The 16614-nt window shown below is 35.8% G+C and overlaps 1 protein-coding gene across 1 annotated transcript; it reads right to left on the bottom strand.

Annotated features, from left to right (window-relative positions):
* Positions 1–416: 416 nt before the first annotated feature.
* On the bottom strand, positions 417–15401 carry LOC139314075 (riboflavin-binding protein-like). The gene is made up of 7 exons (XM_070939596.1): positions 15317–15401; positions 11626–11798; positions 9848–9947; positions 8515–8643; positions 5937–6048; positions 3399–3664; positions 417–598 (listed from the first exon to the last, which is right to left on the bottom strand). The coding sequence occupies exons 2-7, from the start codon at positions 11765–11767 to the stop codon at positions 589–591; spliced, it is 759 nt and encodes a 252-aa protein (XP_070795697.1). The 5' UTR covers positions 11768–11798; positions 15317–15401; the 3' UTR covers positions 417–588.
* Positions 15402–16614: the final 1213 nt, after the last annotated feature.

The raw sequence follows: 16614 nt of genomic DNA, 5'->3' as shown, positions 1-16614 counted from the left end.
CAGCTGCCCTCCTATAATGGCAGCATGTCAATAGAGGTATTTTTGTTCAGCAGCGATTTACAGAGTTGAACAGGTAATGTCTTTATATGAAAGACACATTTCCTCCTCCTTTGTCCCCATGTACCTACAGATTTTTAATCCAGAGCTTTAGTGACCATATTAGTCTTCTGATACTGTTGCCTCCTCAAAGTCTGATTGAATGTAATGCTGATTAATAATTCCCACAAGTATATGCAGATAAAGATGGCTATGGAATAGACTTTCCACAGGCAGCACCCATGAAAACACTGGCTAGGAATTCTGAAAGTTGCAGGCTGACTCTGCCTGGAGTTCACTAGATGAGGAAGACCCACCCAGAAATTTGATGGACAGATTTAAATAATAGCATCAGTATAAAAGTGACCAGTGATGAAATATTGGATATTTAGCCATTATTTATTTATTTATTGGTCTTTAGTAGAACATTGGAAATCAGCAATTTGCGTAGCTTCTACTTTTACTTTGGTGCCGGAGCAAGCGTATGCTGAAATAGACACTGCCTGATTCCTGGCGGTCTTCAGATAGGATATTTGTCAGATGAAGATTCATTCATATGTCACTGGGGGGGGGGATGAAAAAAGTCAGAACATTTATATCTCATCTTCAACAATTGTTTCATGCTAGCATTGTTTTACGAGCAAATTCACAAAATCTGTTTTTGATAATGTTTAGAAGATATCAAATTTGTAAGAAACATTGTCTGTTTTGCAAATTAGTTACAATAAACAGCTATCTGCATACAATCCTTCTCTTTCATTCAAACTGTATTTCAGGAAGTCGACTTAATCTCCAAAATATGCTTTCACTAAGAATTTACTTGGCACAAGATGGCAAGTAAACTAATACTAATCCTAATATATTCCCTTGATTTCGTGCAGAGGTCATGGTATTGTACATCTGGAAGTACAGTTCTAACTATGACTGCAGTGTCTTGGCAACGTATGTATGTGTCTTTGTTTTCAGCATCTGTCATCACCTATGCTTCTAGCAAGTTTTAACTAGTAAATATGACTTCTTTTATGAACATGCAAAATATTATGAACAGAAATTTCTTTGGGTAAGCCAGTTGAGACAAGAGAATGCATATGCAGACTGAGACTCAACATAGCCTTACCTCATTCTAAATCCAAATTTCAACCCACCAAATGATTATTTGTAAACATTATCTAGTGCATTTCTCTATATAGTCTAGATGTGTTTTACAACAAATTTTATCATCCATCATATTAGCCATAGGTGATGAGAGTCGCAATATTTGGAAAATGCCTTGTTGAAAAAGGAAGGATTTAATAAGTTTTGATACTTTGGAAACCATCTACTACAAACATATTTTCTCAAGATGGCTTCTTTTTATTTATTATTTATTAGGCACACTTCCAAACTGCTTCCTGTTAAAAAAATTGTTGTGTAGAGACAATTACAACTGGAGTGCTATATAAGCTCAGCAAAATAATGCAGCAAATTCACAAACAAAAGCATAGCAGCTTTCTTCTTTATATAGAGTGATTAAGACTGGAATAACGAAAATGTACTTAGATCTGATTGCTATGGCAACCCATTCAGCTCAATTATAATTCAACAGAGTTGGGAGTAAGCGCTAAAAGAACCTAAGTGTATAATTCAGCAATGTGTTGGGGTTTTCAAGTATTCTCCCATTTTTGTCATAAATGGCTGTTAATTGGCTCTGTAATGTTTGGGTAGGTAAAATAAATTAGAATACATTGAACAAACAGCTGATTTTATTGTGCTTTTTGATCAGTATTCTCACTCAAGAAGCTACCACCAGATTATCTGTCTTGATTAGACTATTCTGGAACAGGAAAATATGTAACCTTCAAGAATTCTTGAAACACTACCCTTAGGAGGCCTAGATAGCATAGTCAATGTGAGAAATACTAGAAGCTACAGCTGTTGAGTAGCAACATCTGAAAGACCAGCAATTCTGGCACTTTACCCAGGTCTCTGACAAGAAAAAGTGAGACCCCTCACTTCATCATGCTTGCCATTTTTAATCTTTATTTTTTATACTTTGATTATAATTTTATTTGTTTGATGATTGAGAACTACCCAGAGTCATGAGATTTAAGTGGCATACAAATTATAATAATTATAATTAATAATCTTCCAAGGTGACTCATTATCATCTTAGTAGCTGTCATTGTCATTATCCTGTTTTCAGTTATTTTGAATAAAATAAATCTTGGTTATCAAACAGCAACCATGCTAATAAAATCTCACAATTGCTTTATATTTCTTTTTAAATTATAAAAAATTAGAAACTGAATTCCAGGAATTGACAAATACTGAGAACTTTACTACTGATATAGGAATGGAGTTTGGCCTAGAGGACACCCGAAATAACTGGTTGAAAAGAAGAAAGTGTGAATAATCAATGTGGCAATACCGGGGATAGTAGAATAGAAGACAAAGAATTGGAGATTATCACAAAATATCAAGATCTGAAAATGGAAAGATTATGACATAAACCAGTCATGATTTATTGACACAGTGGGCGCCATACCAAAAACTCTTAGATGGCACTTATATGCACATTGAAAAAATTTCCATCTGTCAATTACAAAAGGCCATACTGCTTGGATCCCAGTAGGGGTGTCCACAGGGATGGATGTCAGCTGTCAAAATGGCAGCTACAATCAGGCAACTAAACTTGCCCTTTTTACTTAAGCAAAACACAACAAAAAGTGCAGGCTGTGATCATTTAGACATGTTTGCCATTTGGACGGTGTTGATGTTCCTTCCATAGACACCTTTGATCCCAGCTGTACTCTTGGTTCTGATGGCCAAGCCCTTGAGTATATTCTGATGTGCACTGATGCTTGTTGATTTGCCATTGCTAGAGTTTCATTTCCATAAGCCCACTTTCCAATCATGAGAGTAGTCAGCCTTGAGAGCAATACAGAAACCTCTTGCAGAAATCTGTTTAGCTCTCTAGTTATTTAACTCTTACTGCTAGATAAGGATAATTTCCTTTTATCAAATTTCTGTTTAGTTTTGGGACATCCAATGTTGATTTTAATGTTTAAGCATTTACCATGTGAGTTGCATCTGAGTCTTAAAATGTTATCATTTTTTGTTTATCATTTACTTGTGTGCTTTTGCTGCTGACACAGGTGCCTGCAGGTGGATAAAGGGAAGAGAAGAAGGGAGTGAAGTGAAGAAACATGCATCATTGTAATATAAACTCTGACCCTTATGAACCTCTGAGTATGAAGGAGCAGAGCTTGCACTGCAATACATGTTCTACCATTAGGCATCATTGTGATTAGAAATAGATGCCTAGAGCTGCTGAAGACCAATAATGGCAATGATAAAAATAATAACAATTTAACATTACTTACCTAATGGGTAACTCATTATTTTCCAGGCTTTTATACTTCTCCTCCAGCTCTCTTCTCATTTGCATCCTGAGACGGCAGAATCTTTCTTCATCGTTGTTATCGCTGCTACTGCTGCTGCTGCTACTGCTGGAGGATCTATACTGAATGAACTTGATTACCTCGGGATCCATTTCATCCATCTCAAGGCAGAGGCAGGGGGAGCGGTAAGCCACCTTCAGTGAAGCACCCCACATTTTTTCGCACATATGAGTTCCACTGGCATACATCTAGAATTCAGAGAGACATAAATGGTCTTGTTTATAGTATCATTTACCATCAGAACCACACTGTCCTCCTTACAGCTTCCTTTACATCTAGGCTATTATGAAAAAGTAAGGCAAGTTGTGGTCTGATTCAGTTGGGAGGGTGGATTGGGGAACTAGTTTATTCAGCTCATTCAGGATCCAGAGCATACACCATACCAGAAAACTCCTAATTGCTTTATTATGAGGTTAAAAAAACTGGAGCTGAAAGGAAACAAATTTTACCCAATCCTTTATGTAGAATTTTAGCCTCTCTTCTTTTCAGCTTTATAAACAGAGCTGTACCTTATATCATACCAATGTTTTTGAACTATTTAATTCATTGTTTTCATTTTGATTAGTAATTCTTTCTGAAATATGGGGCGGGCAACCTTTGATAGCCAGGAACTGCACAGTTTAAGTTCATACTACAATATTTTTGCATTTCTAGTTTCAAAATTGGGAAGCTATGGGGGTTATTATATTAGGTCATTGTGATCAGAGCGAATTCATTGTTTCTGTTGCTTCTGCTGCTGGAGGCTCTATCCTGAGTGGATCTGATTGCTGGGATCTATTTCATCCATCTCCAGGAAGAAATAGGAGGAGTGACTAATCTTCAGTGAATCACCCCAGGAAGGTGGCTTGGGAGCCACGTGCAGCACGTGGCTGCTCAGTTTGTTTTCATTCACTCTAGAATCTCTAGCAAACATTTTCCTAATTTTCATTTTATCTAGAGATGCATGAGATCTATCACTGAATTGGCCAACCCATGCATTTCTAGATGAGCCTTCCCATAACAGACATCTTTCAGATTTCTAGCTGGGGTGTTGCTATCCCAAAATATAGTAGAAATGCATTGCTCTTTAAATTAGTGTGATATAGTGGTACCTTGGTATTCATCATTAATTGGTTCCAGGGGGCACGATGAATACCAAAAGCAATGAGTACCAAACACATTTTTCCCATAAGAAATAACATAGTGAGACACAAGGCAGCCGATACCAACGAGTTCTAATTTGTGCGTTGAGTACCAAATAAAGAATGAGTACCAAGACAAAATTTTCATGTCAAAATATGTTGAGTACCAAATTTGATGAGTTTTAAAGAAGCTGAGTACCAAGGTACCATTGTAATTCCTATACTATATGTGCAAAATGACTGAAGAGTCCCTTTGTATAATATCAATATATCTTTTGTTTGGAAAACACTCATTTTAGATTAACCTATTTTAAAATAAATATTGGTACATTATCTTACCTTAACCTTCTCTTACTGAATTTAAAGTTTGGAAGGCAGACTTCAAAATTATGCACATAATCTGCATTTTAAATTATACAGCATTTATTGGTGGATTATTTAAAAGAATTAATGGTGGCATGCACTAGCAATTCTAAAATATTTTAGAATTTAAGAGCGGGTGAATATATGAGTTTCCTCTTGTTAATTTAGATCAATTTGTTAGATTAGAGCGCTAGCACTACAACTACAATTGGAATGAGAATTTCTGTTGCTAAGCAAGGCAGTTGTTAATGTTAAAGTCATGCCTGATTTTTATGAACTTTTCTTGCCATGGCTGTTAAACAAATCACTGGGTTTGTTAAGTGAATCATTTGTTCATTAAGCGAATCCAGCTTTACCCATTGACTGCCTGGGAAAGTTGCAAATGGTGATCATATGACCCCGGGATGCTGCAACTGTCATAAAAACCTGTCAGTTGCCAATTGAGCCTTGGTGGCGCAGCAGACTAAAGTGCTGTTACGTAGCACCAGCTGCCTGTAATTACTGCAAGTTCGAATCTCACCAGGCTCAAGATTGACTCAGCCTTCCATCCTTTCGAGATAGGTAAAATGAGGACCCGGACTGTGGGGGCAATAAGCTGACTTTGTATAAAAAAGAACACCGCTTGGGGAGGCCGAAAGCCCTACTAAGCAGGTATATACAAAAGTATGAAGGCTATTGCTTAACACATTGTAAGCCGCCCTGAGTCTTCGGAGAAGGGCGGCATATAAATCGAACCAATAAAATAAAATAAATAAATAAAATAAATTGTCCAAGTGAACATGTGACATGGGGATCCTGCAGTGGCTGTAAGTGTGAGAGTCGATCATAAGTCACTTTTTTTTCCAGTGCAGTTTAACTTCAAACAGTAGCTAAATGAATGGTTTTAAGTTGAGGAATATTTGTATAGAAAGCCATGTGACACTAACATTAGGGTAGTATGTATGCCTCAGAAGTAGCTTACTGTACAATACATTACCTCACTGATTGGGATGCAGTCATTCTTACAGTGATTCTCTCCTTTTTCATTAATTTTCCAATCGATCAACCAGTTGCTAACACAAGTGTGATCACTTTTACAAGCTTCATACCTATATGAGAAAACACAAAAGTAGAGGCCTTATCTGCATTTTTAACACCCTATGTAATGCAACATAGAATAATGTGTTTTATTTTTTAAAAAAATCAAGTCAATGCTCCTTCAGGATATGATTGGATATTATTCTTTACAAATGTACAAGGCAGTTTAAAACAAAGACATTTTCAGGATAAGGAAGGGAAGAAAAAACAATATACCTAAACCATGTGGCTTGTTACAATGATAGAATGTACAGTATGTTAAAAAAAGACGTGTAACTTTCCTAGGTGATAGCTATTAGACTAATAAGTAGGGAAGAATACTTAATGACTAGAGTTGTGGTCAAATCCAAGCTTCTAAAGAGTGATATTTTCTCCTCATCATTGCAAGGTCAACCTAGGGATGAAAATATTCTAGCCTGGAGAAGTAGCACTAGTATGGAGCTTACAAAGTGTACTTCATTGTTTCCATTTCTCATTTCTCAAAGTCTTCCAGTGGCTTTAACTATATAATTGGCAGAAAATTGGAAAGGAAGATCAAAAAAGACCACTCTGTTACTGTCATACTCTAAAGTACTACAGGTTTTGAAATAATACTTTGCAGAAACATGGTTGGTAAAGCCAGAAGTGGTATTTAGCAGGTTCTGACCAGTTCTGGAGAATCAGTAGCAGAAATTTTGAGTAGTTCAGAGAACTGGTAAATACCACCTCTGACTGGCCCCGCCCCCATCTATTCTCTGCCTCCCGAGTCCCAGCTGATTGTGAGGAAATGGGGATTTTGCAGTAACCTTCCCCTGGAGTGGGGAGGGAATGAAGATTTTACAGTATCCTTCCCAGTAGTGAAATCTGAACCAGTTTACTACCAGTTCGCTGGCCGTGCATGCGCGCCATGCGCCAAACATATGCTGCACCTGCGCAGGGTGCACGAAACACGAGTTGTGTGCATGCACACGCAGTACGCACCAATGGAGTCTTGGGAAGGTAAGTAGAACAGCGCGAGGGGATGATCAACTGTGGCGCGGGTGGGAACCTTTTTAAAAACATTTTAAAAGTATTTTAAAAGTATTAAAAGTATTTTTATATTTTTTAAAGGTTAAAAAGCTCTGATGATCACAGCTGTGCCATATGATCGTCGGAACCTTTTTTTTACTTTTTTAAAGCATTTTTTTTACTACCTATTCGTTGGAACAGGTAGTAAAAAAAATGATTTTAAGAGGTTGAAAAAAAGGCTCCGACAATTACAGCTGTGCTGCGCGATCATGGGAACCTTTTTTTAACCTTTTAAAAGCATTTTTTTACTACCGGCTCGGGTGAATAGGTAATAAAAAAATGCTTTAAAAAAGTAAAAAAAAGGGTCCGGCAATCGTGCGGCACAGCTGTGATCATTGGAGCCTTTTTTTTTTTACTTTTTTAAAGCATTTTTTACTACCTATCCACCCAAACCGGTAGTAAAAAAATGCCTAAAAAGTAAAAAAATAAGTTCCGACAATCAGCTGAGCGACGCGCTATCTTCGGAATGTTTTTAAAACTTTTTAAAGCATTTTTAACTACCGGTTCTGGAGAACCGGTAGTAAAAAAAATGCTAAAGAAGTAAAAAAAAAAGTTCTAACGATCGCGCATCGCTCAGCTGATTGTCGGAACTTTTTTTTTTTTTTTTTTTACATTTTTTACTACTGGTTCAGTGAACCGGTAGCATTTTTTACTACTGGTTTGGGCGAACTGGCCTGAACCAGTAGCATTTCACCCCTGATCCTTCCTCTGCCACGCCCACCAAGCCACACCCACAGAACCGGTAGTAAAAAATTTTGAATCCCACCACTGGGTAAAACGCTTCTTTGAAAGTTTTCCCCAGCCCCACTACCTCTATCTGGAGTTTATGATCGTGTGGGGTTCTGAATGAAGCCAGGAGGCCATGTTTTTGTGTTAAAAACCTGAAACAGAAAGTAGCATCACCTAAAAATTTATGATTCAGTTAAAAAAAAACCTATGCTAGCCATTCCCAAAATCTTCAATATGTCCAGTTAAATTTTTAATTTTATTTTTTGAATGTCAAGACTTTTGCCAGCACCAGCTTTCAAAAACACTTGAAAACATCAAAGGGTACAGAAGAACTTCAGGTAGACAAACAAAAATCGGTAGCTTGATCTATGGAACAAAACTGTTGTAAGACAATAATAACAATAAAAAGCCATTTCAAATTCTTTTTTTTCCTAAGGAATATCATCTTAAAATGAATGATGCATAGTATCACAACAATTGTAAATAATATTCTGTTCTGCCTTGTAAAAATCCATGTGGGTTTACTTCTCAACATTTTTTAAATGCTAAGAGAAAGTTACTGGTAAGTTAATAAGATTTTAAAAATAATGAAATTGCATTGGAAATTTTGATTTCACCCCAAAGAATGAAAAATTAAAATGTAACTTCAAACAGAATCTTTTTATTTATTTATTTTTAAAATAGCAAGAAGATCCACCTACCAGTTATCACAGAAACTTTTGCATATGGGAACAGAAGAAATAGCAGCTGGTTGTCTGGGACGAGCCCAGTAAGCAATATATGGTGAGCACCTATAAAAGCACTCTATTTTCTTCATGTAAGCTTCACACCTATTTTTATGGAAAAAATATTCACTGTTATTATAGAAAAATCTTCAATAAACAAAATGGAAAATTGCTTGGGAAGTTTAATTCAGTTGTTCCTTAGACTTGTAATTCTAAAATTATACTACAATTTTATTTAAGTAAATACTAGGTTTCATATCAAGGCTACATTAATACTTTATTAATCTCATTGATAACCCTGGGTAGCAACACCAAAGGGCTAAATAGAAAATTTATTATTTATTTATTTATAAAATTTATAGGTCACCCAACTTATCCCTTTTTTCACCTAGTTTGTCTTGCTACATTGTCTTAATTACAGATAGTCCTTGACTTAACAACCACAACTGAGCCCAAAATTTTGATAGCTAAGCGAGACAATTAAGTGAATTTTGGCCCATTTTACCTTTCTTGCCAAAGTTGTTAAGTGAATCACTGCAGTTGTTAAATTAGTAACACAGTTGTTAAGTGAATCTAGCTTCCCCATTGACTTTGCTTGTCAGAAGGTCACAAAATGTGATCACATGACCCTGGAACACTGCAACCATCATAAAGATGAGTCAGTTGCCAAGTGTCTAAATTTTGATCATGTGACCATGGGTATACTGCAATGGTCGTATACGTGAAAAATGTACAAACCAAAAGCCACTTTTTTCAGTGCCATTACAACTTTGAATGGTCACTAAATGAACTGTTGTAAGTTGAGGGCTATCTGTATTTGCCTTAATTCAGTTGCCTTAATTCAATTAATATACTATAAGTCACTTTGGGAATTTTTGGATTTTGGACAATAAAAAAATAATTATTAATATAATTCTACTTTTAGAAGAAGAAGAATAACAGCAACATCTGGAGCACCACTTGAATATTATCAACATTAACAAAATCACCATCTGTCAATTGGAAAAGGCAGCTTTTCTTGAAACAGAAACTTACATCCTGCGACAATACCTTTAAAGCCATCAAACAACATCTGCCTATCCTAGGTCCTTGGTAAAGACTCAATAGTTGGATAAAAATGTCAAATCTAGTCTAAACATCTGGCTGATTGCACAATAACCAAAACAATGTATTAAATGTATACTTATGTCACCCAATTTCCAGGGACTCTTTATGTTATGCTGTTGTTACAAACAGCAATTATGGCAGAATTATGGCAAATAACATATTCCTAGAAACATATGGAAAATAAAAACAAAACAAAACCTACTCTGGGCTAAGATTTCCACATCTGTTCCAGAAGGTAGTATTTATTTTAACGACTGGTGAATCGGCCAGTTGTTCTGTAATGTTTGGATAGCAACAGGCGGCTGTGGGAAATTAAAAACCAAAGAATTATTAATAAAGGCTTACTTTCTAACACAATTATAACTGTGAGGCCTCTGACCTAGTTAAATACCCACAAAAGCCAAGGTTGTTACAATTGGAATTAAGTTGTGGGGCACTTTTAGATGAAGAATTGTTTTGTTCCCCTTCTTGCAAATCCTCTTGAAAATTCAGCTTGTCTGTCTCCTAAGTCTAGGAAACTCTCAGAGGACAGACAGCTAATTAATACAGTAGTTGCTTTTTCATGCCAACATCTGAGCAAGGACAGCTTTTGCCACTATGTAATTGATTACTTATTTTGCCTGTGATTCCATACCTAAATGTGCATGTCCTTCCCGTCTTTAAAAAATCTCTCTCCTCCCTCCCTCCCTCCCTCCCTCCCCCTCTCTCTCTCTCCTCACCTTTCTTTATCTTGCTAAAAAGTGTTACATGACAACCTCAGCTAGGTGGCAGAGGTGGATGCCTATGGGCCCATCTGTAGTGACTATATGTCTCTGTCTCTGTGTGTGCAGCAATTTTTTAAAATTTGGAATGTAGGAGCAAGTAAGAATTGAAAGGGAATAAAATAGATATGTGAGGAATCTGTAAAACAAAGAAAAGAGAGAATTTAACAGAACTGAAAGAAGAAAGTGTGATTTTGTGACTAATGGGGAAGTGACAACATATCGGTAGTAGCTTGAAAGAACGTATTACACTTGTGTCAGAAATTATGACTTGATAGCATCTATACTGTTATGCAAATGTTGGAAAGTAGAAATTCCTATGGTGGTGACAGTTGCACAGTAAGCTCTAGTGAACCATGATAATAAAAGAACTAGGGATGAGTTTGAAAAAAGTTGTGGATCATTCTTTATTCTATTAGCGACTATGAGTGGATGGGTGGGAAAAGATGATGGTACATTTGGTCTGTTTCCTCCTATCCTTTTAAGTCAATGGATATTTGGCTTTTATTCTCCAGTTGGCACTGGAATGTACCAGCTCCATGTTTACACAATGATATACCTGACAGCAGCACTGACTCCCACCTCACTCACTTTTCCTCATTGAATTACTTCTATAAAAGAAGTATGTTGAGGTGATTTGTTCTATAGAGTGGATGAATGAAGGGCTAACTGCAAAACTAGTATATGAAGGAGGTGTGAATGGGGTTACGAAAGCCACCAGTCATGGTTGGAGGGAGTCCATGAGGTACTCAGAAAAGTGAATTGAGAAGTTTAAAGAGCAAAATGCAATGTGTGAAGTGATGTATGGATATGTATGGAAGAACAATGATTTATAAGGATACAAAGTATGAAGAGACATCACGAATGATTTTAATATAAACTTTTATCATTTTTCTTTTTCTACTTCTACTTTGACTTGAATTTCTTGGCTTATTCGTTTTTATTTTTTTCTGTGCTTTTTTATTTTAATCTTGAGAATCCTTGTACTTTGTTATTATTTCATCACAGAAGTAATCAGTTAACCCCTAGTGTGCATACATGTGGCTACATACAACACATACACACGTAATTGTATCATGACATTGAGCTCACATTAGTGGCATGAATAAATGATAAAAGTACAAAGTAATCCTTCAAGACCCCCTGTTAACAAAGGCACCAGCGCACAATCTGTTGACCTTATACAGTTTAATTTTTGACACAGTTTTGCAGCACTTACATTTGGCATATAGGGTACATTCCTGCAAGTATTTTTCTTGGGTAGGCCTTGGCTTGTGACCAGCCCCTCTCAGACATCTTTGTCTCTGTCCAGTGCTGGACATTAAGACAGCGAGGAACAGGAGCACTGAAAATCGCAACATCTTCTTTTTACTGCTATCCTTGTCAGGGATCCTGTAGGGAAGTTGACATTTCAATCATAATGGTGGTTTATGAAATGTAAGGACAACCTTAATGTGAAATGTCAGAAAATATTGCAACTAAACTCTAGTAAGTGGAACATGGTTTTCTTTCTTATCCTCCTTAAACAATTGAACTGAAAATTTATTTATTTATTCATTCATTCAATTTACATTTTCTGTTCAAATAAATGTGTAGGGAATTTTGCTACCAAAATTCTTGACTGAAGAAGAGTTCAGAGAAATTAGAAAGCTTCCAGTAAGTGTATAAAATGTGATATGATAAAATATGATCCCTATAAATTTGATTTTTTTTCTCATGGTGAATATTGTACAATTATTGTTGCTTTTGAACTGAGAATATCAGCATACCTTGTGCAACTATTTCAATTCAAGAACTTTGTTTGTGGTTTCCATATCTCAACTTTCTATAAAGAGGACAGTGTGGACAAATGAGGACCCAGTTTGTGGTGGCAATAAGCTGACTTTGTATAAATATACAAAAGTATGAAGGCTATTGCTTAACGCATTGTAAGCCGCCCTGAGTCTCCGGAGAAGGGCGGCATATACATTAAAGCAAAAAAAAAAAAAAAAGTCACCCCATAACAGGCATGCAACATGTATATACACCGTATTTTTATCTCCCATCTCAGTGCTGCATCCCAGTATGCATCCTATCTCTCAGGCCACACTAATAATATAAACAAATATTAGTACCTGAGGTTGAAGCAGCTTTTGCCATTATGGGAGTAGCCAAGTAATTAATGAGAACTAATTATGTACTATACTACATTAGTATTCTGAAGTAGCAAATTGTGCCCCAGCACAAAATCTCCAACTTGAAAAGGTTTTGTGTTCACTACTTTGTTTACCATGTAATCTTTGGAGTGTATTAATAATCAATAGGGTTCTTTACCCTGTTGGCTTTCTATATTTATCTTCTCATTAGCCAGTAATGGGTTTCAAATTTTTTTACTACCGGTTCTGTGGGTTTCGCTTGGTGGGCGTGGCATGGCTTGGTGGGCGTGGCTTGGTGGGCATGGCAGGGGAAGAGTACTGTAAAATCTCCATTCCCACCCCACTCCAGGGGAAGGATACTGTAAAATCTCCATTCCCTCCCCAATCCAGGGGAAGGTTACTGCAAAATCCCCATTTCTTCCCGTTCAGTTGGGAGGCAGAGAATAGATGGGGGCGGGGCCAGTCAGAATTTTTACTTCCAGTTCTCTGAACTACTCAAAATTTCTGCTACCGGTTCTCCAGAACTGGTCAGAACCTGCTGAAACCCACCTCTGTCATTAGCAGAATATATATGCTGCTTTCCATTACTGGTATGAATCCCACCAAATGACATAGAGAAGACACAGACACTTGACTTCTTAATATCTCTTGAGGAATCGAGATATTTTTTGGGTTCCAAACTTTCAGGCCATTGTAGACTATGAAGAAGCTAATGTTATTTCACAATATAGAGCCTAGAACAATAGAGTTAGAAGGGACTTCAGAAGTCTTCTAGTTCAACCCCCTGCTGAAGCAGGAGACCCTTTCAGTATACCATTTCAGTCAAATGATTGCCCAGTCTCTTTGAAAGCCTCCAGTGTTGTTTGATTTCTCTTTAGTTGTATTGCAACAATAAAACGTTGGAAACTTTTTTTTATCGAGAAACTTTGACCTGGAGTAATAAACAGTGTTGCATAATTTAAAAACTTTTCTCTATTAGAGGATACTTAAAGTAGAGTAACAATTGGTGTATGTGTGGCATATCCTTTTGTTTGCTAATTTATAATGTACAAGAATACCAGAGCAAGACAACCTTTTTCCAGGTAAAGTTCAAAGGGCCAGAAAGCAATTTAACTCCAATCTCCAATCCTCCTTGACACAATAAATAAATTAAACATTATTGTTTCAAAACATGAATTAACTCATATTTCCAATAATTAACATTTGATTTTTACAGGATGTGAAATGTAGATGATTTGGTTACTGAGGAGTTAAGAAGAATTAAGCATTTCCCTTGCCAGTGCACTTAAACTACAATTCTAAATTGTTGACAAATGTTGTTTTTTTCCTGGTATGATTATTAACTGTGGTAGTTTTAGCATAATATGGATGGTAGTTACTTGAGCATTACAAACACAATATCTGTTTACTGATGGTCTCATCATCTTCAGGACATACAGTAACTTTATATATATGGTGTGTGTGTATCTGTGTGCCTTAGAGTAGGTGTTGACTCTTGGTGCCTGCCTGGACAAATCCCTTGTAGTTTTCTTGGCAAGATTTCAGAAGAAATTTGTCATTGCTTCCTCTTCCTAGGGCTGAGAGAGAATGTCACTGGCCCTAGCTGGTTTTGTGCTTTAAGGTAGAACTAGAATTTAGTCTCCCAATCCTTGGCCTTGTGCTTTAATCGCCATACCAAACTGGTTCTTGCGTCCCTGTCTTATATTAATTATACGACATCATTGCTATTTATGCATACAGTTTAGCAAACATGATAATCTATTTCCATTCACTAATTCTAAAATTAAAATAATACACTGTCATTTTATGGATTCTCTGGATTTTATATTCCTTTTGTTTTGAGGAACTGGTATTTAAACATCCCTTATCAATTTAGCTCCCTTCCACACTCTTAACTGTTTTCACTTCCCAAGTTCCTAGAAACAATTTGAGGCCAATTTGTGATTATTCTCACGTCCATCATCCTTGAAATGCAATGAAACCATATGAGAACTAGTACTCATCAACTAACCATTTTTAAAATGTGATAAATACATAAAAAAAAGAACGAAATTATAGAAGGCCGTAAAAATGGTATCTGATTGGTCACCTATCCCTATTCACAGTCTATTTCATTCTCTGATTAAAATATTTGTAATGCACTGAGAGAGGGAGGATGGCTTTATATTTATTAAAATAGCAGAAAATTAAAGCTTGAAGTTATGATAGGTTATTTCCAGCAGGAGTTACAGTACATTGTATAATACACTTTATAATGTAATGATAATGTGATTTACATTGAACAATAATGTAGTTATTTTTATTTAGCCTGTTGTATGAACACACCTGCCATTTATTAACTATACCTATGGTGCAATATGTTGTACAAGTTTAGCTATTACATAAAGAAGATTGTTAATATATAGCACAGTTTCATATCTGATGCAAAGATGACTTAAAAGTAAAAATAGGCTTGATATTAAATGTGTAAATGCATTTAATGTGTTGCTTCTCTTCAAACAGTAATAACCTGGAGTGGAATGAAGAGAAAGAATACAGGAACAATGCCTCCAAGAAAAGAGACTAGCTGTTTACAGTATGTAAAGGACTAACTTAAAAAGCCATTAAGATATCTACTCATTTTTCCTTCCAAAAGGGAAGTTTCCATCATAAAGTGCTGAACATCATTTTAGGTAAAAATTTGCCAAAGCAAGGATTACAGAATTAGTACTGGTAATTGTTCTAATTAATCAATTCTAAGGCAAATGAAGCCAAATGTAACCATTGATTGCTTACCTCTTTGGCTAGCCTTCTGTTCCTTTCTTTTCCCTCTGGAAAGAGACTGAGTAAAAAAAAAGTTTCTGGTCTTTTCTGTCTATTATACCCTCTATATATACTGATTGCCAGCAAAAAACATAGTTTGCAAAGCAAAGATTCCTAGACTTTTGCAAAAGCTAACAGACTTATCTCTGGGTCATTTGCAACTGGGATGTTGACCTACCTGCTTTGTTGGATTAGAGAAAACATTTTTACTCTAGAAACAGCCAATCAGAAACCTCTACAGAAGGCCTGAAAACTTGCAATTCATCTAATAAAATGCTACAGATAAGACATTGGAAGATATGCTCATATTCAGTTAGAGCTGGATCATTGCCCATTCACTGATTTCAACAATTAGGTGTTCAGTATTGATCTTGAGGCTGCAGAATTGTCTTTGAAGTATAAAGCTGCAATAGGTCCCACTTTTTCCTTCATATTTTAAAATCTCCTTTTAGTTAAGGGTATGAACTGACTCAAGGCAGCTTGGGAATCAGCTTTTCTATTAATAAAACCATAAATACTGAACTTTTAGTGGGCTGCTATGTTTGATGTGACTATGTTAGTTACGCAGATATTTGTACTTATAAAATGTCAGTTACATAACTCATTTTTTTTAAAAAAATAATCTTTCTTTACATTTTCCATTAAAAAAAACACAAAAAATAACAACACACCATATAAATAACATACAAGACAACATAACAGATAACAAATATATCTGCAAGTACATTATATTCCGAGGGAGATAGAACGACTTATCTCTCTTTATACATCAATTAGGTCTATCCGACCTCACTTTATTAATATAATATAGGTTTTTCAATAAATACATAACTCAATTTTTGATACTCTAGGAATAGGACTAAAAAGGTTGGGGAGTGTCATTGTAATACATCTGGAAGATACCAGATTGGGAAAACTTAAGTTACAAACAAGCCTCTCATTTATTTTATTTAGCTATTTAGAAAATTTATATTTCTAGTTTCTTTGAATGTGGAACAAAAATATAATTATTTGCCCTCTTTTTGCTTGTTTTCAGAAAACAATTCAAAACTTTATATTAAAAGGCATAATAAATAGTACACATAAAAAAAATCACAATCCTTGAAATCAAAACTCCACACAAAGATCATTTAAAATTTTTCTATGCATTTTATAATGAATTACTAATGATCAGATAAAGTTGTAAAACAGGTAAAAATTAAGAACATCTTTGTTGTTACCACTCTGTATTTGTTATCTGTTAATGATAGGATCACCTCTTTTTGAAGAGG

The sequence above is a fragment of the Pituophis catenifer genome, unplaced genomic scaffold (genome assembly GCF_029215685.1).
Source record: "Pituophis catenifer annectens isolate HBS135680 unplaced genomic scaffold, rPitCat1.0.hap2 SCAF_3, whole genome shotgun sequence".
NCBI classification, from domain to species: Eukaryota; Metazoa; Chordata; class Lepidosauria; order Squamata; family Colubridae; genus Pituophis; species Pituophis catenifer.
This window is presented reverse-complemented; position numbering and strand designations above follow the sequence as displayed.

Coding starts and splice junctions, on each gene's coding strand:
- LOC139314075 (XM_070939596.1), bottom strand. CDS start 11,767: ATGTTGCGATTTTCAGTGCTCCTGTTCCTCGCTGTCTTAATGTCCAGC. Junction 8,644..9,847: donor TGTGGAAATCTTAGCCCAGA/GTAGGTTTTGTT, acceptor CCATAAAAATAG/GTGTGAAGCTTACATGAAGA. Junction 6,049..8,514: donor AAAAGTTTCTGTGATAACTG/GTAGGTGGATCT, acceptor TTTCTCATATAG/GTATGAAGCTTGTAAAAGTG.